This window comes from Silene latifolia, chromosome X, assembly GCF_048544455.1.
Source record: "Silene latifolia isolate original U9 population chromosome X, ASM4854445v1, whole genome shotgun sequence".
Classification (NCBI taxonomy): Eukaryota; Viridiplantae; Streptophyta; class Magnoliopsida; order Caryophyllales; family Caryophyllaceae; genus Silene; species Silene latifolia.
Genome location: NC_133537.1, coordinates 7,819,982 through 7,847,209, shown reverse-complemented (window position 1 = coordinate 7,847,209; position 27,228 = coordinate 7,819,982). Strand labels below are relative to the sequence as shown.

Genomic DNA, 27,228 nt, shown 5'->3' with positions numbered 1-27,228 from the left:
ATCAAAAAGCTCAACCTCAAGCATGAAATTCATCGGCATTTCATGTTTCCTTGTGATATTTCCACTCCTTTGATATTTGTCACATCCCTTAACATAAAAGGCAACGTCACGGAATAGAGAGGGCCAAAAGAAACCGCATTGAAGTACTTTAGCGGCCGTTTTCTTGGAACTAGCATGGCCACCATAAGGTAAGTCATGGCAATGGCTCATTATGGAGGTAGCCTCCTCTCTTGGAACACACCTTCTTATCATCCCATCGGCACAAGACTTATACAAACATGGGTCATCCCAATAATAGTGCTTCACATCATGAAAGAACTTCTTCTTTTTGTGATAGTCATAATCATGTGGTATTATCCCGGAGACCAAATAATTGACAATATCCGCATACCACGGTGCTTCACCCAAACTTAGGGACAACAAGTGGTCATCGGGCAAATAATCATTGATAGGGAGCCCATTGTCGACATTGAGGTTGATTAGCCGGGATAAATGATCGGCCACCACATTTTCAACTCCTTTCTTATCCCTAATCTCCATGTCAAACTCTTGGAGAAGTAATATCCACCTAATCAATCGAGGCTTGGACTCCTTCTTGATGAGCAAGTGTCTCAAAGCAACATGATCGGTGAACACTATAACCTTAGCTCCCACTAAATAGGTCCAGAACTTCTCCATTGCAAAGACCACGGCCAAGAGCTCCTTTTCCGTTGTTGAGTAGTTTGTTTGAGCATCATCAAGAGTTTTGCTCATATAATGAATTGCATGCACCTTTCCATCCTTCCTTTGGCCTAAAACCGCGCCCAAGGCATGATCGCTCGCATCACACATTAACTCAAACGGCAAGCTCCAATCCGGAGGTTGTATAATAGGAGCACTTGTCAAAGCTTCCTTTAACCTATTGAAAGCATCAAGACAACGGTTAGAGAACACAAAAGGAGTATCTTTGGCTAACAACTCGGTCAAGGGTCTCGCAATCTTAGAGAAGTCCTTGATGAAGCGGCGGTAAAAGCCCGCATGTCCAAGGAAACTTCTCACCCCCTTCACATTGGTGGGGGGTGGGAGACTAGCAATGACTTCAATTTTAGCCTTATCAACTTCTATCCCACGATTGGACACTATGTGTCCCAACACAACACCTTCTTGTACCATGAAATGGCACTTCTCCCAATTAAGCACAAGGTTAGACTCTTGACACTTGTTCAAAACTTTCTCCAAATTCATTAAACAACTTTCAAAACTTTTCCCAACAACCGAGAAATCATCCATGAAAACTTCCATTTCTTGTTCAATGAAATCGGAGAAAATTGACATCATAGCTCTTTGAAAAGTAGACGGAGCATTACATAGTCCGAATGGCATCCTCCTATATGCATAGGTGCCAAAGGGACAAGTAAAGGTGGTCTTTTCTTGGTCGCTTGGATGGATGGGGATTTGGAAAAATCCCGAATAGCCATCCAAGAAGCAAAATTAGTTGTGTTGAGCTAATCTTTCTAGCATTTGATCCATGAACGGTAAAGGAAAGTGATCCTTCCGGGTGGATTTGTTCAACTTCCTATAGTCCACGCACATTCTCCACCCGGTTACCGTCCTTGTAGGAATCAATTCATTCTTGTCATTTCGCACTACCGTCATGCCTCCTTTTTTGGGAACTACATGAACCGGGCTTACCCACCTACTATCCGAAATAGGATAGATAATGCCCGCGTCAAGTAGCTTAAGGACTTCTTTCCTTACAACCTCTTTCATGATGGGATTAAGCCTTCTTTGTGGCTCAATTGAGGATGCATCCTCATTTTCAAGAAGAATTTTATGAGTACACAAAGAGGGACTAATCCCCTTGAGGTCACCAATAGTGTACCCAAGGACACCCTTGAACCTTTTGAGCAAAGAAATGAGTTTTGAGGTTTGGGTGTCATCAAGTGCACTATTGATGATGACGGGAAAAGTGGAATTATCTCCTAGAAATTCATACTTCAAAGAAGAGGGAAGGGGTTTAAGTTCAACCGTAGGAGGAGGCGTGAAACTCTCCTCCTTCTTACCGACTTCCAACACTTCGAATTTGGGAGCTTGTTCATGAATAGGAGCCGAATCTAACATCCACACATATGCAAGAGTCTCAATATCTTTGTCATCGACCTCGTACCCACTAACAAGACAAGTCTCCAAAGGATCCATAGAGGAAGCTTTTGGGTCATGCTCCTCCATGGGATTCTCAAGAATGTCAACAATGCAACAAGTGTCACCGAGATATGGAGCTTCCATGGACTTGTGGAGTTCAAATTCCACCCTATCCTCACCCACTTGCAAAGATAGTTTCCCACTCTTTACGTCGATCATAGCTCCCCCGGTGGCAAGACAAGGTCGTCCCAAAATAATTGGCACATTGTAATCCTCGGGCATATCCATAACAAAGAAATCACAAGGTATGACAATCTTCCCAACAACCAAGGGTACATCTTCAATCACACCTATGGGAAACTTAACCGACCGATCGGCTAGTTGAAGTGAAACTCTAGTAGGTTTCAAATCTCCCAAATCAAGCCTCTTGAATATTGACAGTAGCATGAGGCTCACACTAGCCCCCAAATCACACAAAGCTCTTTTAATAGCCACCCCTTGGATAGAACAAGGGATAGAGAAGCTCCCCGGATCTTCTAACTTGTTAGGAAGCTTGTTGGTGTGAGTGAGTATAGCACTACATTCCTTAGAGAGGTTGATGGTTTGCACCTCTCCATTCTTCTTCTTCAAAGTGACAAGTTTCTTAAGAAATTTGCCATAAGATGGAATTTCGGTAATCATGTCAAGGAAAGGAATCGTGACATTCATTCCCTTCAAGATCTCCACGAACTTCTCATATTTCTTTTCAATTCTAGGCCTTACAAGCCTTTGTGGAAAGGGCACCGGTGCTACATACTCCCTTGGTGATGGAGTACATTCTTTGGCCTTAGTTGCAATAGGCTCATCTTGCTTTGGAGGATCAACCATCTCCACCTCCTTAGACTTCTCCACCACGATCTCATCTTCTTTCGCAATCTCAACCGGGTGCTCTTTCACAACTTCATTAGTCACCCTCTTCCTCTTCCACTTAGGAGATTTCTCAAACTCCTCCAATTGCTTACCACTCCTCAAAAACACCGCATTCATCTCCCTTGGGTTAACCGTATTCCCCGGAAACTTCCCCGGATTTTGAGCCAATTGACTCAATTGTTGAGAAATTTGGGCCACATGAGTTTCCGTAGCCTTTTGTGATGCCCGTATTTCATCATTCACCCGGTTTTGTGAGGCAATGTGGTTATCAAGCTTTGAGTCGGATTTTTGATTTGCAATAACCAATTGTTCAAAAGCTTGTTCCCAAGATGGTTTTTGAGGGGTTTGGAAGATTTGGTTTTGTGGTTGGAAATTTTGGGTTTGTTGTTGATTGAAATTTTGCCCCTTGAAACCCCCAAATGGTTGTTGGTTTTGGGTGATGAATTGTTTCCCTTGGAAACCGGGTGGAATTTGTCTTTGGAATTGAGAGTTTTGATTGAACCTTGGTTGTTGTTGAGGTTGGGAAGTGGTGGGATTTTGAATGTTTTGTGAAGCATAAGACAAGAAAGGGTGAGTTCTTTTTCCATTGACAAATTGGTTGTTGTTATTATTGTTGAACCCTTGTCTTGCACTTGTGGACTCCCAAATCCCATTTACTTGCTCATAGCATTCCTCACCTAGGGGTGCAATCAAGGGACACCCAATGGGAGTGTGCTCTTGTTCACCACACAACTCACACGACAAGACTTGCCTCATATCGGAGCCCTTAGGTTTTGAATTTAGCAAAGCAACTTGTTGGGTGAGTTCATCTAGCATACCCTTAACTTCCACATTCAAAACCGAATTAGAATCCTTGCTCTTGCCTTTCCTCATTTGCCTATCACTTCCCCATTCCATAGTTCTTGAGGCCATCTCCTCAATTAGTTCCTTTGCCGCTTTATGCCCCAAAATGTCTAAGGCACCTTTCCTGGATCCCGCATCCAATGAAAGCCTAAGGTCTTGAGTCAACCCTTTGTAAAAATTGTTCACTAGCTCGGCCTCGGAGATGCCATGGTGAGGGCATAACCGTTGGAGCTTCTTATACCGTTCCCATGCCTCATATAAGGTCTCATCCTCTTCTTGAGTAAAGCTTTGTAGTTCACTCTTGACTTTGGCCGTTCTTGAGGGCGGGAAATACTTGTTCAAAAATGCCGAAGCCAACTCATCCCATGTCTTGAAGGAATCCGGGTCGCAATTCTTCAACCAATCCTTGGCCGAACCCCTAAGAGAACGGGGGAACAACCTAAGGCGAACCGCGTCATCGGAAACCCCATTTGATTTGTACATATCACAATTTTCAAGGAAATCATTTAGATGATCATTTGGGTTCTCCAAGGGACCTCCTCCAAATTGGTTGTCTTGAACAAGGTTGAGCAAGGCATTTTTAATCTCAAAGTTATTAGCTTGAATTCGTGGCCTTTGGATGCTTGGATTGACTATGTGCTTAGGAGCCATAGTGTCTCTTATCGGAACCGGATCACCCATGGTGTTAGGCTCTTCTTCTAAAACCCCAAAAGGATTTTCAAACACTTCGGTAGCTTCTTGGTGGTTAACTTCTTCAATCGGTGGAATATCAAGTAAACCCCTTCTTCTTAGAGAATTAAGTCTTCTTGCCGTGGCTTCAATTTCGCGGTCAAGTTGATATATCGGTTGACCTCGTCTTCGTCGCCTACTCATGCAAAAGACCTAAGCACTTGAAAGAAAGGATTAGTAACAAAGGACTTAGTCTAAACTAGAACAACAACGATTAATATCAAGCCGTACTCCCCGGCAACGGCGCCAAAAACTTGATGGTCTCAAGTTAAACCTCGCAAGTGCACGATTTTATCGTTGTACACTCTAGAGGGTCGATCCACAAGGAGTAGGGGTGATTACTAATTGTCTATATTCTTGAGCTTAGCTAAGTCGATAAACAACAAAGAGGGTAGTAACAAACTAGCGCTAAACTAACAAATTTAAAGACTAAAAACAAGATAAGGTAAAAACAAGCGAAAGATAAAGGATAGATCAAATAAAGAGAAGGACTAGAACTCGGTCCGACCATGAACATGAGTAATTCCACATACTAATCGTCTCGGCTAATCAAAAGGGGTAGAAAGGTAAGGGGGAGATGGCTCTAATTCGCCTAGAACCTCCCTTCCGGTCTCGAACTAGGACACTAGCTACTCCGACTAACCCCCCTCCCGGGTTCGAAAGTCGGTATCCCCAACTCAAAACCCGACAACCCCAAGAACATGCATTTTCCCAAGGAGGTCAAGTGAATGGTCAAGGTCATTAAGCCCTCATCTTATTCCGGGTCATCCCACTCCCCCTTCCGAAGGTCGATTTCAAACGCTAGCCTAGAGGCACCCTCCCTCGGTTCTCCCTTCCGGTCTCAACCTTAGTTGGTGACAAGGGTCGGTCCCCAAATATTCGACTAACAACCTAACCAACTTCCGTTGGTGGACAAGGGTCAAAAGCCGACACTACCCGGAAACCAAACCATAAGCATGCAAATTCCTCTAAACTACCCTCACCAATTTCCCCCACAAATTAGCCTTAATGATAATTAGTTAGTGAAATTACCCATATCGGGTCAAACCGAGTCCTAGAAGGGGACTACTCACTAATCATGGTCCTAATTGCAAAATAAACAATAAAGATGGAAACTTTGGTCACAAACATGGTGAGGAGATGAATCTTACTACTAAACATGCAACAAATCAACAATAATTAAGAGAAGAAGAGATTCTTTCTAATAACAAGGTTAACTAATCTAAAAGGCACAATCTTTAACCAAATCAACTCAAAGATTAAGTCTTTGAGGACAACTATCCAAGGATGAACAAAAGAAAGAGAATCAAAGCAAAGAGGAACAATGAAAAGATGAACAATGATGAAATCAACAACAACAAACAAACAACAACAACAATTTTAACATAAACAATCAAATAAACTTGAAGGAAGAACAAAATGTAAACAAATGAAAATAAGGAGAGAAATAATACTAATCAAGAAGCAAGAAAGGAATTATGATAGAATAAATAAGTATAAACTTTCAATCTTCTTCTTACAACCCAAATTCAATCACAAATTAATTGAATTACTAGTCTCATTAAGGAATGATTAGCAAAAGGATTAGCAAAGTTTCAAACTTGAAAGGGAAATATTCTCATATCTAGGGTTGTGTGTACAAAAGGGTTTAGGGGGGGGGGGTATTTATAGGTTCCACCAGGATTAGGACAGAAAATTGAAACGGGCTTTAAAACACGCGATTGCACTCCCAGTGCGGTCAACCGTGCCACGGTGCTGGCGGTGGGGAGATCTCTGGAAGTTTGAACACGTTTTGGAAGTCATCAGTGTGCACGGCCGGTCGACCGACCGGCTGCCGGTCCCCGACCGGCCGGGACACCTTGACCTTGAATCTTGACTTTTTCCTTTGGGGAACTCCCACCGCTGGCTAGGCCATTCTTATCATTTGACCTACTGAGATCCTGTAACTTTCTTCCAACTTCTTTGTTTCCTAGCTCATTGTGTCTTCCCAGCCGGCTAGCCGGCCGCCGGGCCACCGGCTGGGGATGCTCTTTCTTGTTTCTTCCTTGTTCTCATGTATATACGTGCTCCCAGCCGGCTAGCCGGCCGCCGACCTACCGGCTGAGAGTACTTCTCAGCATCATTCCTTCATCTTTCGTGCGTGGCTTAGTATTCCCGTCTTTCTAGATTCGTTTCACCCGTTCCCGCCTCGATTTCTGCAAGGGGGCCACAGTGTCATAGTAAAGGGAATCGGAACAAGAAACGAGAGGAAATGGGGTACAAAACCGCCTCAAATGGGGTCGAATATGCATGAAAATAGAGGGAAAAAGAGTGCAAAATGGTCCTATATCAGTCGTATATAAGGTGGTTACCATATTAACTTACAACCATTTGTTTAATATTGTAGGAAGCATTTGAACAAGAAAAAGCCGCCAATCCAGAAACTCCGGATAATGACATATGGTATAAGTTGGTGGATGGCTTCAAGAAAGGGCACGTGTATGGTACCGGAAGTTCAACACCGGCTTTCTATGAGAAAACGCGTAGGAGATCGACTTCAACAATTCCCAGCAACACGTATCAACCGGGAATTATTAGTCAACTTCAAGGTCAAATAAGAGAGCGTGATGAACGTGATGCCAAACGTGATGAAGAATTGCGCCAAATGAAGGAAAGAATGGCAATGTTTGAGACTTGGTGGCAAGGTTGTAACCCCGGACCTGGACCCAACTACGATCCAAATGATCCGCATGGTCCACATGGGGGGAGTGGAGCCGGTGTTGGCTTCCAAGTAAGATGATTTTAGCATGTAAGCTTGTAAAACTTGAACTTTAGACTTGAACATTAGAATCGCTTAGCTTGTAAAACTTTCATTTTCAATATATGAAATGAAGTTTGAGAAAATGGGAGGTGTTGGGTTGAAATGTATGGTGTTGTGTGTGTTGAAATTTGGGATGTATGGTGTTGTGGAACATCGTTTTTATGCAGTCATAAATATTTGGCTAGCAATGAAAACGAGAAAAACCACCAAAACATACAGTGGCTTTGGCGACTGAATTGAGATTTGGCGACTGAAATTCAGTCGCCAAATTGGCGACTGATTTATGGTAGTCGCCAAAATGGCGACTGAATTTCAGCCGCTAAACCCCAATTCAGTCGCCAAAGTTCCTCAGCCAAACTGGCTACGTCACCCAAAAATGGCGACTGAATGTAGATTTGGCGACTGCATTTCAGTCGCCAATTTGGCGACTACCTAGAATCCGTCGCCAATTTGGCGACTACCCTATCAGTCGCCATTTTTGTCATTTGGCGACTGATTTGTCAGTCGCCAAATTTGGCGACCGACTTTAGTCGCCAAAGCTAGAAAAGGCGACTAAGGTCCGCGACTGACGTTTGGCGACTGATTTCAGTCGCCAAAATCAGTCGCCTGTTTTAATTCTTTTTGTAGTGTCCTTTGTTTGGTTAGCAAAATGGAGGTGGAGGGATTTTGAGGGGAGGGATAATGAATCCCTCCACTTCCCCCTCCAAGCCAAATTATTTCCTCTCTAACAAAGGCAAGATTTGGAGGGAAAATGACCTCCTCCATTCTCCCTCCCCTTCCCTTCCATCCCTTTCTCTTCCCTCCTTCCCCCTCCCCTCCATTTCCCTCCACTTTTGCTATCCAAACACACCCTTAGGGTCTGTTTGGATAGGAGGATTTGGAGGGAAAGAGAGGGGAGGGAAAGGAAGGGATGATAAATCCTTTGTTTGGTTAGCAAAATGGAGGTGGAGGGATTTTGAGGGGAGGGATAATGAATCCCTCCACTTCCCCCTCCAAGCCAAATTATTTCCTCTCTAACAAAGGCAAGATTTGGAGGGAAAATGACCTCCTCCATTCTCCCTCCCCTTCCCTTCCATCCCTTTCTCTTCCCTCCTTCTCCCTCCCCTCCCTTTCCCTCCACTTTTACTATCCAAACACACCCTAAAGGGTGCGTTTGGATTGAGTGATTTGGAGGTAAAAGAAAGGGAGGGAGAGTAGGGGATTGAAAATCCTTTGTTTGGATAGCAAATAAGGGTGGAGGAAAATGGAGGGGGAGAGATTTAGAGGGTTCCATTTTCCTTCCTCCAAGGCAAATTAGAATCTCTCCACAATAGGCAAGATTTAGAAAGAAATTGTATCCAAACACCCACATTTCATTTGCCCTCCCATTCCCTTACCTCACTTTCTCTTCCCTCCTTCCCCCTCTCCTTCCTTTCCATCTACTTTTGCTATCCTAGGGTGTGTTTGGATAGCAAAAGTGGAGGGAAAAGGAGGGGAGGGGGAAGGAGGGAAGGGAAATTAAAGGGAGAGAAAGGAAGGGGAGGGGGAATGAAGTGTGGTTGTTTGGATACATTTTCCCTTCAAATCTTGCCTATTGTGAAGAGATTTTGATTAGGCTTGGAGGAGGGATAATGGATCCCTCCAAATCTCTCCACCTCCATTTCCCTCCAATCTTATTTGCTATCCAAACAAAGGATTTTAAATTCCCTACCCTCCCTCCCTTTCTTTTCCCTCCAAATCACCCAATCCAAACACACCCTTAAATATAGTACTATCATAAAAAAAAAGTCAATATTTTGATACTGATTGCTAATTATTGATTATGTTGGTATTGATTATGAAAAAAAGGATGAAAGTTGGTAGTATATATCAATTTAGCCTCAACGAATTGATCTTTTACTAAAAAATACGGTATCAAATTCATGTTCAATTTTTCTATTACTCCATCTGTTCCAGATAATAGTTTACATTTGCTTTATACAAATCTCCTTGTAAATACATTTATTTAACTTCACTCGTGATGTGAATCGGTGAACAATATCCTAATTCGAAACCTGTCGTCAATAGTTTATAACTCGAGAATTCAAAACCCATCATCAAAAATGTAAAATGAACCTTTTTTTTTTCTTCATCAAAATCAAATATTTTCCAAATTTTCCTCATCACAAGAAATACACTATTATTCACCACATGATTCATAACTAGTTTAGACCCCGCGCAATAAATGCGCGGTATTTTTAGAATCTTTATTTTGTATTACTTAATCATGTTAAATTAATACCTCACTAATTTTTCATATTTCACGTCATTATATTTTGATTCGAGGAAAAAAAAATTGAACTGTAAAATTATTCAAGAAAACTAAGTAAAATTGAATTATAAAATAATAGTGCTATTTCATTAATTATTCATTTTTATCGTTATTGTATTTTGTTTTGAAAAAAAAATGGAAATTAATACAAGAGAATTGAATAATGTGCTAAAATGTATTTTTTTAAAAACTATTTTTTATACCAAAAAGTTACTGATTGCAATTTATAAATTTTCTCAATTTTTTTTGTTATGAAAGGAATCAAAACGATTTATAGTCTTGTTTATACATAGTATGAATACTATCAGTGAAGTCATTCTCAAGTTATTTATATTTTAGTTAAAATATTATAATTTGTGAAAATTATATAATTTGATGAAAAGATTAATTTTAATGAAAAAAATTATATAATGAAATATATTATAATTATTAATTTTCTTATTTAGTAAATATAATTAAATTATCAATAATTTCCTTATTTAAAAAAATAATTTTTGAATGAAAAATTTGAGAGTTCATCTTTCTTTTATCTAGTTAATAAGGGGGATTCATAATTTTTCCCTACTAACCCTTATTTTATTCACAAATTCTCATTTGTGGCGGCGATATCCGTCACAAGCTTGTGACGGATACCCGTTTTCTCTTACAAAATATCCATTAAAAGGGGAGTGGGAAGCATATGAAGAGTGTCTCACCTTGTCCCCTCGCCCTTTTTGTGAGAGGTCACAGCTCACAAGCTTGTGACACTAGCCGTATTTTATTTCACTTCTTTTCCTTCGTCCTTTACTCTCCCGAGTGTTTTTCCAATTTTCCCCCCAAAAACCGAACCCCTCTTTCACGAGCCCTAATTTCCCCAATTCAATTGAAAACACCTAAATTAATAATCAGTAAATGCAAAATCAAAGAATGAATCTACAACAACAACAAGCTTTGATGCAACAAGCTCTTATTCAACAACAATCTCTCTATCATCCTGGTCTTCTCGCTCCTCCTCAGGTTTCCCTCTTTTAATTTAATTTTCGTCGATTAATTATCGTTCTATCGACAAAATTAGGGTTTCTTATCATCATTTGTTGTTGATTAGTTTTCTGGTAATATGAACCTTAGTTTCTGATTAGGGAAAGTGAGCTTGAAGCTTAGATTGTGATCAATGTATTATTATGAGTTAATTTTGTGTAAGAGTTGTTATTTCGGGGTTAACGGAAGCGATACGAATTGCATTTGCTTCTAAAATTGAAGGAAATGTAATTAATATGACTTATGAAATCGAAGAAAATCCAATTAATATCAATTGCATTTTCTCTTAAGTCGATGAAAATTCAATTAATATTAATAGAATTAATTGGATTTTTGGATATTATGGTATGTGTTTCTGTAATCTAGGACTTTGGAGCTGGTTTAATGCAAAATGGAGGTTAGGTTACTGTTTGAGCTCATACATAGGGTCGCTTAATGAGTAGTTTTGTTACTTTTGTATGGTTAACGTGTTAGATGGTGGAGTTTATGCTGTGCATATATTTTCATTGTCACTGTGTTGGGAACTGTGGTGTTGCCACAAGGGTCTGGTCTTATCTAGCAAATTAGTTAACACAGCTCCATTCTCCACGTAAACTTAGGGTGTGTTTGGATTGAAAGAATTGGAGGGAAAGGGAGGGGTTCAATTTCCTTTGTTTGGTTACAATATATGAAAGGAGGGAAACGGAAGGGGAGAGAAATGGAAGGATTTAATATCCCTCCTTTAGACCTAACTAAAATCTTTCCATCATTGGCAAGATGTGGAAGGAAAACTTTCTTTTGACTCTCATTGCATCAACATCCTCCATCCATTCTACCATGTCCCTCTTCCTCCCCTTCCATCTCCCTCTCATCATTTTTGTGATCGAAACAACCATAATTCATTTTCCCCCCCCTCCCCTCTCTTCCTAAAATGGTATCCAAACACACCCTTAGGGTGATGGAAGGGGAGGATTTAGGGTGTGTTTGGATTGAAGGATTTGGAGGGAAAAGAAAGGGAGGGAGAGTAGGAGATTTAAAATCCCTTGTTTGGATAGCAAATGAGGGTGGAGGGAAATGGAGGGGGAGAGATTTGGAGGGATCCAATTTCTCTCCTCCAAGCCTAATCAAAATCTCTCTACCATAGGTAAGATTTGGAAGGAAATTGTATCCAAACACCCACACCCCATTCCTCCTCCCTTTCCCTTCTCTCCCTTTCTCTTCCCTCCTTCCTCCTCCCCTCCTTTTCCCTCCACTTTTGCTATCCAAACACACCCTTAGGGTGTTGTTTGGATGGAGAGATTTGGAGGGAAAGGAAAGGGAGGTAGAGTAGGAGATTTAAATTTGGAGGGAAAGGAAAGGGAGCATCTACTTCCCATTCCCCTCTTCCCTCCTTCCGCCTCCCCTCCCTTTTCCTTCTATTTTGGTATCCAAACAAGGCCTTAGGGCTTGTTTGGATGGAAAAATTTGGAGGGAAAGGAAAGGGAGAGAGAGTTTTGAAATCCCTTGTTTGGATAGCAAATAAGAGTGAAAGGAAATGGAGGGATCCATTTTCCCTTCTCCAAGGCAAATCAAAATCCCTCCACCATAGGAAAGATTTGGAGGGAAATTGTATCACTCCCATCCCATCCCACCTCTCCTCCCTTTCCTTTCTTTCCTTCTCTCTCCCCTTCCTTTCTCTCCTTTTTCGGTATCCAAACAAGGCCTTAGGGTGCGTTTGGATTGGGGGATTTGGAGGGAAAGGGAGGGAAGAGATTTGGAAGGATGAAAATTCTTTTATTTGGTTAGCAAAATGGAGGTGGAGGAATTCGTAGGGGAGGGAATTGGATCCCTTCATTTCCCTCCTCCAAGCCAAATTATTTCCCCTTTTACCGAGGAAAAATTTGGAGGGAAAATTCTCACCATCCATTCCAGCTCCCCTTCCCTTTCCTCATTCCCCCTTCCTTTCCTTTCTTTCCTATTTTGATATCCAAAAAAAGGCCTTAGTGTTATGAATTTATGAGTTATGACTAATGTGGCTAGGTTTGGCGTCTCTTATGGTTTTGGGCAAATTTATGGTTCTAGCTTTGGAAGATAATTGACTGTATCCGATTTTGGATAAGAAGAGTATATGTCATTATTGAGTTATTTCTGACAAGGCTTCAATAAATAAGCTATTTCACAGTTCACGTTCCAAAAGCTGGCAATTTTGATGTTATTGCAGAGTTTGAGATTTGAGTGATGGTCATTCTCTCACTTATTCTTCTTGTAACTTGGAAAGCTGTTCCTTTGTTTCAGATCGAACCTTACCTAAGTGGAAACTTGCCTCCTGGCTTTGATCCTTCTACCTGCCGTAGTGTGTAAGTTTTGTCTGGCTGTCTGCTCTTGCTTCGGAGTTTTTTGCTCGTTTAATGTCGCTAATGTATTATTATTATTTTTTTATTTCTGTATATTTTATTTCATTCTTTTCAGTTTTCTTAATTTTCTCGTTATGTTTCTTGTTGAGAAAGTGCAGGTATGTGGGTAATATCCATCCGCAAGTTACAGAAGCGTCGTTGCAAGAGGTTTTTGCTAGTTCTGGACCTGTTGAAGGTTGCAAGCTTGTTAGGAAGGAAAAGGTATTCCCTCTGCTAGCCAGATTCTACAAAGTATGATTTATGATATTGAGTACTACCCCTAGTCCAAGCCAGAGTTCCCATAATTGAAAATATATGAAAGAGATTTTGAATTATGGAAGCTTTTGCTGCGGATTGGAGGGAGTTGGAATTATCGAGTTTGTTGCTAACACACTATGATGTTACTTTCAGTCGTCCTACGGCTTTGTTCACTACTATGATCGCAGATATGCTAGCATGGCCATAATGACTCTTAATGGGAGGCATTTGTAAGTTCTGAGACGTTCGGTTTTGCTACATACCTTCAGTATGGTGTTTCGCTTTTATATAAGACCTAATAAATCTGTATGTAGGTTTGGACAGCCAATTAAAGTTAATTGGGCATATACAAGTAGTCAACGCGAAGACACTTCAAGTGAGAGCAGCTTCTTCTGTTAGAATTTTTAATCACGTGTTACAAATATTTGTACCTCGTATCTGACATTTTAAATTTGTCTCCAGACCATTTTAATGTGTTCGTTGGCGATGTGAGTCCTGAGGTTACCGACGCTATGCTGTTCGCTTGTTTTTCCGTTTATCCTAGTTGCTCGTAAGCCTGGTGTTCCTCCTCCTCTTTTGTGGTTCTTGCTTATCAGAGTTAACTAGTTATTTTTCGTTGGCTGTTTTATTAAGATTGGTTTGGTATAGTTGGTGGCTGAATCTAGGCCTCAGCCGACACTTTCCCTTTGCCTAAAATATGCATTTTCTTTCTCTCCAGAGATGCAAAAGTTATGTGGGATCAGAAAAGTGGACGTTCAAGGGGGTTTGGGTTTGTCTCTTTCCGCAATCAGCAGGTAGTTTCGTATGCTCTATACTTCACTGAAGAAAATATGTCTTCCTCAAATAAGTTGCTAAAAGACATTTTTTTGATGTTACAGGATGCCCAAAGTGCAATTAATGAACTCACAGGTAAGATCAATGTACCTAGTATATGCAATTATTACTAAATTTATTGCTGCTAGAATTGAATTGACTGAAACATCAAGTTTACTTCCTTTCTATTATGGAGGTGCTAACCCTCCGTTATTAAGATTAAATCTAAGAATCATTGTTATCATGGATACTTGATCTCCATTCTGTTGTGTGAGAAGATTTGGGCTATGTCATGTAGTTGACTTGTTCCTTTTGTTTTCAAGCTTTATTTACCCCTTGGTTAAAATCAATCATCAATAGGGTTTGTTGTTAAGATTGAAAAAAGGCCGTTTCTGAAATCTCACTGATATTATAATTTATTTATAAAATAGAATCGTTCACTGAATCTAATATAACTGTTTGAATGTGATCCATATTGGTTAATCCTCATCTGATATGCACAGGATTGCACGCTGTCTTAGTTGGTGTTGTCATTTAATAGTTTTGTCGATCTGTGACCTCTTACTAGTGCATTCATGCCATCTAAAACTTTTAATTATCGAAAATTTGATTATGGTCATTATATTTCAGGAAAATGGCTTGGCAGTAGGCAAATACGATGCAACTGGGCAACTAAAGGAGCTACTAGTGGTGATGACAAACCGAGTACCGAGGCAAAAAGTATGGTAGAGTGGACAAATGGCTCATCAGGTTTGTCTAATTATAGTAATCTCGTGTAATAAGACTTAGTTACATAAGCAGTCACATAAATTTAACTATAAAGCTGAAGCTTGGTCCTCATCTTGTTGAACTGAAACTTCTTTACCTGTAACATTTAGATGAAAGTTGGTTTTCTTCTCTTACACATTTGTGCTATTGGGATTTTTGTGCTGTTAAATGTACTCGTTTTTCATTTAGTTGCATATTATAAATGTTGTTTGCATGGTTTTTTTTGTGTCCGGACTCATTACAGTAGTTCTAACTTCTGATGGGCTACTGTAAGTCTAGAGTAGGCCCAATCTTATTGCACCTGGTTCTTCGCCCTTTCCGTTTTGGGTTATTTGCCATTTTGTGTAAGGTTTTGATTAAGAGAGCGGCTGTACAATTGATAGCATACTGTGTAATAGATGTGCTTGATTAAGTGGATTTGAGTTTGTTGATCTTGGCAGTTGGCCTGATATGAGGTGACACTATAAATCCTCAATATTCTTCTCAGGCAAAATGTTGCCAGAGTAGTGAAGAACATGAAGCTAACTATTAAAAAATTTTAGGGAGCATTTACTAAGCATTTGACTGACAGTGTGGCTTGACTTACTGGAGCTCTAACCCCCTTATTTCCTGTAAATATTAGAAGGTTCTGAAGGAGTCACAAATGTATGTAAATCGAAGTGCATGTTTTTTTGTTTTGATATTGAGGAGAGAGTGTTTGTGAAAGTATCTAGTATGAATCCTTAGATGGATAGAAGCTAAGCCTGCAGCGGTTAATGAAATAGTTAATGACCTAAGTGCTGAAGTTCTTCATGAGCTGCGTACTTGTGCCGTCTTAGAGACTCATAAAGCACACATGATTTTTTCTAGTAATATAGAGCTCGTCAGCTCACTAAATAAACATGTCTAGCTAACATCAGGTGGGCTAATTAATAATGGTACATCCACTCAGCCAAACTGCGACATTGCTGTACAGAATGTCAGAACTCAGATGGTGCTATTCACTTTTATATGGAAGGCTTTCAATCTACGTACTCTGGAATCTGGATGACATAACCTTTTCCCCAAATCAGCATATCCCTTATGGTTATGGAGGGCAAGAGAGGTATTGTAATATGAGAGCAACGTTTCCTTTAGGAAGTCTTAGCTGTACAATGTTTTAGTCAAAATTTTAATCCCTGCTAGATGAGAATGACCAATCTTAAGTTTGAACAAGTTAGGAACCAGAAAATTGTAGTAACAGTTTATGTTTAGGAAATCATCTTCTTAACCTTCCCTGGCAGAAAAAATGGAAAAAGCACATGGGAATAAGCTTATTGTATCCTCAATTTATTGTGATGTCGCTCAAGGAGACGGAGAGTACAAATAGATATGGAGTATTACTTGCTGCTCTTGCCCTTATATGCCTCACATGAATTTTCACCTCTTTCTCCCCCTCTTATTCTGATTTATGCTCATATAGTTATAATAGTTGTACGTAACTCAAGTCTTTTCCATATTTCAGAAGATGGAAAGGAGAATACAAATAGTGAGGCTCCTGAAAACAATCCTCAGTATACGACAGTATACGTTGGATATCTTCCTCATGAGGTATATAATCAACTCTTTATTGCATCTATCTTTTGCTCTCGGTGCTCCGCCCTGCGTGCGACAGCATACCACAGTTGATGTTTCACTTCATGATGATATTCATTTGCTGGTCGTTGGGGATTGATATTTACTCCCCATCTCCCCTCAAATAGTTGAAGTTTACTATTGGGTTTACTTTTTAGGTGAACAGACAAACATACCTAAAAAGGAAACATAAATTATTGATGGGACAGTCTAAAAGGGAAAACGTAAATTATTCATGGGGACAGAGGAGGTACTTAGTAGTGAAAGCAGTTCCTATTTGTTCAACCTCATCATCTGGACTTGCAATTGTTTGCTTCGCTTGCAGGCAACCCAGCTTGATCTCCACCGCCACTTTTATCAGTTAGGTGCTGGGACAATCGAAGAAGTAAGGGTGCAGCGTGACAAGGGGTTTGGTTTTGTCAGATACAGCACGCATGCTGAGGCTGCCTTGGCTATTCAGTTTGGTAATAGTCCTCAGAATATGCTTTTGGGCAAACAAATTAAGGTGAGTGATATTCGATACTTAGTTAAAACTGCCCTTGTAGGCCTTTATGTTTGTAATTTTGTAATTTGTGATTGTGATAGACTTGAGCGTGCTCCTTTGTAGCATGTTCTAAAATGCATTTTCTGGAATCGAACTTTGAACCCTAGTCTGTTATCTTGACTCTGGATGATGCTGTGTTTGACTGTTTGGTATGGCAGACTGGCAGTATTCACTTTCCCCGTCTTTATGTCCTGCATGTTGAACCTCTGCATCCATCCCGTTGTGCGTGGATTTCAAAACTTTGAGTTGCGGTATTATTGTATTACTATACATAGTCTCACATGCTTTTTTGGATGAAGTTTTTCTGGCTACGGGGTGTTCATTCATATTATTCCTTACGCATCGTAGTTTACAAATGGTTTTTTGTTTCCATATCTATGACTAAGGGTGTCCTTCTGGAAAGCCGCCTAATAGATAGACCAAATATCACGCATTGATGTATGTGTATACATACATCAGCTTTTCTCTCTTTCTGTCATCCATTTGTATTGGAGGACTTTACAAGTATTGCCGTGCTCATAGGTTGACTCTTTTTTGTATAAGTAAGATATAGTATTGATCAAGGAACACCAAGGGGGTGACATTTTCAAAAGTTATCATAGAGGTGGTGCCCATCTACAAATAGAGACTTAAACCAACAACTTTCTCTTTTGTGATGTATGAAACACTCGGTGTCATACTTTGTAAATTGTAATTGCTTGTCTAGCTTGGTTCTACCTCTCAATCTTGGTTTGATATACCTCGAAATCCATCATTGTGCTATGAATGAAGATGATACTGCCTCAATAATGTGGCCGTGGATTCGCATAACCTTCAAACATTAGATCCCTCTGTCCCAATGCGACGTCACAATTGATATTTCCAAATTATGTTGACCTTTTGCCTACTTTGTTTCTTGTGGTTTTAGTGCTCATGGGGAAGCAAGCCGACACCACCGGGCACAGCTTCAAATCCACTCCCCCCTCCAGCGGCCGCACCTCTAGGACTTTCTGCAACCAATCTCTACTCATATGAGAGGCAACTGGCAATGAACAATGGACTCATGCATGCACCGCACCCACTCAACAAGGCTAATATGGGAATGGCTGCTGCTGGGGGTAGCCAAGCTATTTATGACGGCGGGTTTCAGAATCTTGCAGCTGCCCAGCAAATGATGTACTATCGCTAAGTTCCTTGATGCACAGGCTATTAAATTTCCTTGGCATTTATGTGTGTACAAATATTCATTAGCCATCTTTTCATCTTTATGTTCATCCTTTTCTCCGGCGAGGGTTGGAGCCTGGAGGCTTCCCTCTGTATTTCTCCTGAGTGTGGATACTTGATGTAAACTGTATACCTCTTTCTTTTCTAATTTATCTGTTTATTGACAGCGTCAATTGAATCACCAAGATCATTGATAAGTTGAGTTTACGTTAACCTCCAATTTGTTAATAGTTGTGTGTTTGAGTGTTGTTAGTGCGAAGTTTATGTGCAAACAGATGCACCTTGTTATCAAAAGTTGAAGGAATTCTTATAATTATAAAGATCCCCAGCACTCTCTATTTTCAAAATTCTTATCGTCATGAGGGTCGGGAAAATTGTTTTTGAAGAAGGGCGTATAACATTAGAACTTGAAGTATTGTTGGCTTGGTTGAAATAACATTGTGTTTGAGCAATTGTTAATTGTTTTTTTTAACAATTAGCAAGAGTGAGTTTACATATTAACGGCTCTTTGGGCTATATTATGAGCCATTTTATTGTACTTTCTAGGAATAAAACAAAAAGAAATACAATGGAACATAGAGCATAAGTTAAGGATGTCTGTCACCAGAACTTTAGTCTTCAAGCCAATCTTCGAATTATCCATTATTTGAACGAACATCTGTAAGCAGTCAAAGAAGATAGTAATATGGTATATATTTCTTCCTAGCGCCCATTTAAGGGCTTCCAGAATAACCGCAGCTTCCGCTTGATCCGCTGAGAGAGAGAGAAGAGTCCACCTTTGGTAGAAATAAGATTCAGTATTCCCACAGTTGACGTACCATCCAAGTCCCGTACTTTTATCATCCTTCCAAGCAGCGTCCACATGGATGGTAGTTTGGGAACAGTTGTAGCTGATACCAATAAGCTTACACTTGTATCCTTTTCTGAGATTTAAGAGGTCGCAATCAAGATCATCGTCCGAGACTATGCTAGTCAAAGACTTTGACTGATTGTTGTTGGCCGTGATGGCTTTAGATAGAGAGTCTTCATAAATGTCAATGGCACCTTTCAACGAAAAGGAATGCTCCCCCAGGGCAGCTTTATTCCTAGCACGCCAAATAGTCCACAACGTACAAAGGAACGAAACGATTACCTCATTGGGATCACTCATTTTTAGCATGAGAGAAAGCCAATTGATAATCCAATCTTGGAGACATAGGTCATGTCTTTGTCTAGAGTTAATACCCAAGTGACTACCCCTCCAAATTCTTGTAGCAAAGGTACAATCCCTGAATAAATGCTCCAACGTTTCTATCTCCATATGATCACAAAGAAAACATACACAAACACCATCCAAGCTCCTTTTTTGAAATTCTTTTCCAACAGCTACAGAATTAGTAAGAATTTTCCAAAGGAGAGTAATCCAAACCTTTGGACCAGGCAAGTGCCACAAATGTTTTTTCATAAAGCTTCTGCAAGAGGGTGAGATCCTAGTGAGATCTTTGGCCGAGGCCATACGATTCCAGTACGGCAACCAAGCTTTATAGTAGCCTCGTTTAACCGAGTAATCTCCCTTAGGATCTTTGGTCCAATAAGTCCAATCCTTATCAAAACTGGGGCTAATTGGGATGGCCAAAATAGTTGTAATATCATTCTCCGCGAAAAAGTTATAAATCATGTTAGTATTCCACGATCCATCACTATTGATAAGATTTTTAACTTTAAGATTCAGTAGTGACGGATTAGTATCTAATAGATTATCGCTGTTAGGAGAAGGTTTTGCTCCATTCATCCAATTAGAATTCCAAACTGAAAGCTCAGACCACCTCCCAACTTGTCAGGCCCAATCTCCAGCAAAAAGAGCGATGTCCCAAAGAACACCTTTTCCAATCCACGTCAGATTCGATCGTTTATGGGAGAACTCATCCCCACAATTATCCCAAGTGAGTTTATATTTTGAACCAATGGTACGAGCTAATAGAGAATTTTCTTTTCTAAGAATGTTCCACCCAACTTTCGCGAGGAGGGCTTGATTAAAGCAGGAGACGTTGCGAATACCAATACCACCAAGTCCTTTAGGTTGGCTCAAGAAAAGTTTGCTGCACTAGTGGATACCCCCAGATTTCCTATTACCCTTCCACCAGAATTGCGACAATAAGGAATCAATCTTCCTCGTCACACTTACCGGAATTTTAAAAACCGATAGAAAGTAGGTTGAAAGTGATGAAAGGATAGAAGAAATAAGCGTGAGTCGTCCAGCCGGAGATAGCAGAATACCATTCCAAGAAGAAACTCTCTTCTGAATATTATCGATGAGGCAATTGAAAATATCTTTTTTGATTTTCCACAATCCTGAATACCAATATCCGTCGGAGTACCTAGATAAGTACCCATAGTAGCCTTTGGGGACACGTTAAAAAGCTTGAAACACTTTCTAGCAAAATGCAAACTGGACCCCGGGCTTACAATGATAGCCGATTTTTTGTCGTTGATCACCTGATCTAAAGCTTTACAATACCGCTTAATAATACTTTTAAGATTTGAGCAAACTTGCGGACTACCTTCCATGAAAAATATAGAATCATCGGCAAACAAGAGATGGGAGACCGCTTCCGCTCGTCGACTAATTTTAATACCATTGATGTTACCGAGTTTTGTCTCAAATATAATATTCTGAGACAAAACTTCCGAACACAACACAAAAATATATGGGGATAGCGGATCTCCTTGACGTAATCCACATTGCGGCTTGATCTTATTTGTAGGAACACCATTGAGAAGTAATTCATAAGAAACGGAAGTAACACATTTCATAATACGAGCAATAAGACCCACCGGAAATCCCATTTTTGAAAGAGAAAATTGTTGATTACAGCCTTTTATAAACCTCATTTTGAAAATTACAGCCTTATATAATTTTTTTTGAAAATTACATCCAAAATATTACTTTTCTTCTAAAATTGCACCAACTTGAGGTTTTTGGTGATTTTTGATGATGTTTTTTATGATGTACCCTTTATTATTTGAAAGCCTACTTACCCAAATTTCTTACCTCTCCTTAACACAAACCAATTAATCACCCCAAACATCATAAGAACATCATAAAAATTCACCGGAAAACTCAAGTTGGTGCAATTTTAGAAGAAAAGTAATATTTTGGATGTAATTTTCAAAAAAAATTATATAAGGCTGTAATTTTCAAAATGAGGTTTATAAAAGGTTGTAATCAACAATTTTCTCTTTTTGAAAGAGTAGCTCTAATGAAATTCCAATTCAACCTATCATAGGCCTTGGTGTGATGTTTAAGTGAAAACATATGTACGTGTTATCAAAGGTTTTGGAATTCTAAGATCTTTAACATAATACGTACTTTCTGGCTAACCGAACATGTGTATATGGTTTGACATTGTTTGGTTTGAAATAGAGACATTTAGTCTTACTATTTAGATTGTGTCATTACCGCTAGTTTTGCTAGAGACGGATATATCCGTCTATAGCTAAAGACGAGTCAAATAGCTTGAAAGTGGTGACATTTTTTGCCTCCACCACCTCATTTATTGCTTGTCCTATTAGGAATGTGGTATTGTATTTGACCCGTCTTTAGTTATAGACGGATATGTGTCGTCTATAATGAGCTTTTGTAGTGTCATTATTAGATGAAACAAGTTATATTCTCTATTCTACGTTGCACTGAACATACGACAGTAAATAACATAATAGCCTTATAGATAAGTATCAAGAAAAAATCGTTCCAGATTCGGATGATCATCGAATAGCGTTGATTTGAAACAGATACATTTAGAGAACAAAGTGTCTCGAAATTCAAACTACAATCCGTCTATAACATATAAAAATGACTCAGAGTAACCGAATTGACATATGGTTTGAAACAGATACATTTAGAGACAATAAACCTGCTTTTTTGATCGTGTCGTTAATAAACGAAACAAATTGTATTCTCCATTGTATGCTTCATTCTATGTTTTGTTAAGAAATAGGCTTATTATAGAAAAATAGGACTAGAGTTCTAGACATAGTAGGGATACTAGGATGTTCGTTTCTTGTCGAAGAAGGTAGAGTTTTTCTTATATTGACTAATATTAATAGTTTATTACAAAAACTGCTTATTTATTGTATGCAAAAATTGTGAGAGAGAGCCTAGGTAGTATAATATGGGAATTCTCAAACTTGGATTTAAAGAGTTCTTTATAAATGGCCTTATTGATTAATACAATAAGGGGTATGTAGAGTTATTCTTCGACTGAAATCTTATGAGTTCTTTTCATGTTTTACATGTTTTAATAGAAAAAAGTGAACTTTCGATAGTCATACCAACACATAATGGCCCCATGCATATTGAATTCAGCAAAAATTATTTCCGAATTCTGAAAATCGCCGAAAAGCGCTGATTAGAAGGTTATTACTTATTATCCACAATTTTCGCGTTAATTGGGACCTGGAATAAAATGTCTCGAAATTCGCACTACAATTCTTCTAAGAAATAAAAAAATGACTCATAGATTCGAATTGGCATATGCTTTGAAGTAAAGACATTTGGAGAACTTAATCCTACTTTTCGGATCGTGTCATTTATAGACGAAAATGTATTATTTTCCATTTTATTTTGTTTTAAAAGAGAACTGAACATCCGACAGTCATTTAAAGATAATGACCCTATTAGATAAGTATTTAGCTAAAACTATTTTCATATTACGGAGATCGCCGAAAATTGCTAGTTTTGAAGGTTGTCCACGATTTTCGGGTCGAAATTCGCATTTCAATCGCTCGGGTCTAAATTCGCACTTCAATCGCTCTATGACATATAAGAATTACTCAAGGTAACCGATTTGGCATATGTTTTGAAGTAAAGACATTTAGAAACCTTAAACCTACTTTTTGGATTGTGTCGTTAATAGACAAAGCAAGTTGTGCCTCCATTCTATGTTGTTTTAAAAAGGGAACTGAACATCTGCTAAACAAATGAATCAATAATCTGCCTCTTCCATTTCTCATTCCAATCTATATATACATTACATATTAGGGTTAGGCTCACAGACCAATACAAAACAACATAAATACGGGCTTAGTACATAAGACCCGTATAATAATCCTATTACCCCCCTTAAGTTGGAGCATACGGGTTTAAAATGCCCAACTTGCGAACCAATGACATGAACTGAGACACTCCTAGTGCTTTAGTAAGAACATCGGCTAACTGAATCGTAGTAGAAACATGTGATGGCGCAATGAGTCCCAACTTAATGGCATCATGAACGAAGTGACAGTCGATCTCAATATGTTTCGTACGCTCATGAAATACCGGATTCTAAGCAATGTATAAGGCTGACTTACTATCACTAAAAATCTCAACTGGCGTAGGATGTGACACGCCCAAATCCTCTAGTAAACTCTTGAGCCACTTAACTTCACAAGTAATGGCAGGAAGAGCACGATATTCCGCTTCAGCGGATGACAACGAGACGGTGGGCTGCTTTTTGGTCTTCCATGAGACGGGAGAAGAACCCAAAAAATAAGCCAGCCCGTCAAAGAACGACGAGTCTCAGGGCACTTAGCCCAATCAGAATCACACCATCCCGACAATTTCAAAGGAGACCAAGAAGACAAAAGAATACCCTTCAAGTAACGCACCACACGAAGCGCAGCATTCCAATGATCCTCCGGAGGAGCACTCATGAATTGGGATAGAAGATGGACGGAATAAGACAGGTCGGGTCGAGTAACGACAAGGTAGACTAACCGTCCCACTAATCTGCGATACGACTCAGGATTAGTAAGAAATTTGCTGCCACTGCAACCAAGTTGATGGTGCTGCTCAAGGGGAGTAGACACGGGTTTACAACCGAGAAGGCCTACCTCCTGAAGAACGTCAAGTGTATATTTGCGTTGACATAAAAAAATTCCATCGGAATTACGGGCCACTTTGAGACCCATAAAGTACTTCAAATCACCCAAATCCTTCATATGAAAGCACTTATTCAAATACTCTTTGAATGAGACAAGAGCATTTAAATCATTTCCGGAGACAATAAAATCGTCTACATAGACGATTACATTGATGCGCACCGAATCCTTCACAAATGTAAATAAAGAATAGTCGTAGTAGCTTTGAGAAAAACCGTACCTCTTCAAAGCGGACCCGATCTTAGAAAACCAACACCGAGGAGCCTGCTTCAGGCCGTACAAAGATTTCTTCAAACGCCAAACTAGGCCGGGCACCGGATATTGAAACCCCGGAGGTAACTGCATATACACTTCCTCCTCCAAATCACTATGAAGGAAGGCATTATGGACGTCCATATGATGAAGATACCAATTGTTTGCGGTTGCCACGGTCAGGAAAGTACGGACAATCATCATTTTAGCAATCGGAGCAAATGTTTCGTCATAGTCAACCCCTTCGGTTTGATGATTACCAAACGGGCTTTGAATCTCTCTGATATAGAATAAAAGAACACGATCTAGATAGACGGATCGTGATCTGAAAATATGCAGCGGAATCGATGTTTTTGTATTTTATGTTTATGAAATGAACAAAATATGAAAGATATGGAGTGATTGCTCTCCTTCCTCGCAAGAAACTCGAAACAACACACAACTAGGTTATAGATCTCGCTCTAATCCTCGCAAGGTTATAGCTCAATCTATTATAACTTCAGCCTCGCAAGGGTGAACTGCAAACTAATCTCACGAGATTAATTAGGGTTGTTCGCAAAAAGAAAAGTAATTTTGTTACTCAATCTCAAAACTCACGTGTATGTCTTTAGGGTTTACAATCAGCCTATTTATACTAATTCCATATCCAAGCTATCTTGGACAATAAGAAACTAATAAAATAAAATCTAAACCTAAAATAAAATAAAATGAGCATAAAATAAAATCTACCATATCTCTAAGATTATCTTGGATAATAAGCCAAGCATCAAATCTTTTAAGATAAAATAATAAAATCTACGACCAACTAAATAATACCCAATCCTAGCTTTATTCAGAAACTAATAAAATCAACTAAATAGCTAATAAATTACGGGTTAGGACTAGGTAACCGTGCCTTCTATTACATGGCTGCTCCTACACGGTCTAGTAAACCGTGCTCTGTAGCTCCTTCTCGTCGCTGCCCTATTGCACCCGCATCACTCTCTATGGTAGAGTCGGACTTGTATTTAATTTTGTACAACCATTTGCTTCCAAGAGATTTCTTACCCAGGGGAAGTGGTTCCAACACCCATGTTTTATTATCAACCAGAGCCTTCATTTCAGTTTCCATAGCCACATGCCAGGCTGCACTTTGAGCGGCTTCTTTAAAATTACGGGGCTCGGTATGAGTCATTAAAGCTGCCAAGTAAGAACGATGTGGAGATGAAAATTTGTTATATGTTAAATAATTAGCTAGGGGATACGGAGTACCTGAGGTTGGCGTTGACACACGGAGTTGAGCAGCGCTAGATGGACTACTATCAGTATTGTCATCACTGTCAAAATCAAGCACATAATCACGGAGATTCTTCGATGGAATTCGAGTCCGGTGTCCGCGGCCCATATGAGGAGACAGTGGTGAACTGTTAACATCAGACCCACTAGAACCAGACGTGGGTGACCCACTGGTGGATGACGGGGTAACGGGTGGAGAATCCTATATAGGAGGGTCATTGACGAGTGGGGTAGTGCCCTGAGCAGCAACCTCATTGTCCCAATCAATAATTAAATCTGCCTCATTACTGTTAGGCGAAATGTCAGACGAAGGCACCTTAGGTGTGGCCATATCAATAAAAGGAAAATGATCTTCATAGAATTCACATCTCGTGATACGAAAAATTCTCGACGATCGAGATCATATGAGTACCATCCTTTTTGCCCAGACGGATACCCCATGAATACACATTTCCGGCTCCGACTAGCAAATTTATCACCCTTCGACTTTTGATTATGAGCAAACATAATGAGCCAAAAACCCGTAACATGTCAAAATTCGGTGGTGTCTTAAAAATGAGCTCATATGGTGTTGCACCATTAAGTAAACGAGAGGGAGTACGGTTAATAACAAACGCAACAGCAAGAGCACATTCCCCCCAAAATTGAATAGGAAGACCACCCTGAAACTGCAAGGCCCGAGCCACATTTAAAATATGTTGGTGTTTCCGCTCTACTCTTCCATTCTGTTGGGGGGTACCCACACATGATGACTGAAACAAAATTCCTTGTGCGGCAAAAAATGGTTTTAATGTATGAAATTCGGTGCCGTTGTCACTTCTTACAATCTTTATGTCAGCGGAAAATTGTCTTTTAATCATGACAATGAATAATAAAAATTTACTAGATACATCGGTTTTGGCATTCAATAAATAAATCCACACACCACGCGAAAAATCATCAACCAACGTCAAAAAATATCTTGCTCCGGTCGTCGAAGAAACATCATAAGGTCCCCATAAATCACAATGTATTAACTCAAAAGCATTCAAACTTTTATTACTGCTCAAAGGAAAACTGTTACGAATATGTTTAGCTCGATGACAAACCTCACATGGTTTCGACAAAGAATGTTTGCTATTACGTAAGAAAGGGAGCAGTTTAACAATTTGCTCGGATGGATGACCAAGCCTATTATGCCATAACTTAAAAAATGACGACCCAGCTGATGAGTCATAATTATATACATCTTTATGCCTCCCCTTAATTGCTTTTGATACGGTTTTCGTGCTAGTTTATATCATTTACATGCCTTTTAAGTTAGAATGTCGATACTTCCGCCTTTTGATGTTTAATGCAGGAATGATGCATTTGAAGAGCAAAGGAATGAAATGGGCATCGCGGAGTGAGCATGAAAGGATACACGAAGCATGGCACGAGAATCCATAAGAACGAAGGAAGAGAAGTTAAGAAGAAAACACGAAGAAAAGAGCTTCTTATTACAAATGCCTACTTTGAAGAGCCATATCTCGAGTTCTACAAAATATTTTAAATTGATTCCAATTGGAGGTGAAAGCCTATC

General features: G+C 39.6%; 2 protein-coding genes and 1 non-coding gene across 3 annotated transcripts; 2 read left to right on the top strand and 1 right to left on the bottom strand.

Annotated features, from left to right (window-relative positions):
* Nucleotides 1-4,075: 4,075 nt before the first annotated feature.
* LOC141624813 (small nucleolar RNA R71) lies at nucleotides 4,076-4,182 on the top strand. The gene has a single exon (XR_012534617.1). It is a non-coding gene; the product is annotated as a small nucleolar RNA R71 (small nucleolar RNA).
* Nucleotides 4,183-10,445: 6,263 nt separating this feature from the next.
* Nucleotides 10,446-18,412, top strand: LOC141622707 (oligouridylate-binding protein 1B-like). Its single transcript, XM_074438714.1, has 12 exons — nucleotides 10,446-10,688; nucleotides 12,963-13,024; nucleotides 13,180-13,282; nucleotides 13,472-13,548; nucleotides 13,633-13,694; nucleotides 13,781-13,868; nucleotides 14,037-14,112; nucleotides 14,197-14,227; nucleotides 14,762-14,881; nucleotides 16,383-16,468; nucleotides 16,818-16,997; nucleotides 17,944-18,412. The coding sequence occupies exons 1-12, from the start codon at nucleotides 10,584-10,586 to the stop codon at nucleotides 18,202-18,204; spliced, it is 1,251 nt and encodes a 416-aa protein (XP_074294815.1). The 5' UTR covers nucleotides 10,446-10,583; the 3' UTR covers nucleotides 18,205-18,412.
* A 317-nt stretch (nucleotides 18,413-18,729) lies between these two features.
* LOC141623561 (uncharacterized) lies at nucleotides 18,730-20,010 on the bottom strand. Its single transcript, XM_074439656.1, has one exon. The coding sequence runs from the start codon at nucleotides 20,008-20,010 to the stop codon at nucleotides 18,730-18,732; it is 1,281 nt and encodes a 426-aa protein (XP_074295757.1).
* Between the last annotated feature and the right edge of the window lie 7,218 nt (nucleotides 20,011-27,228).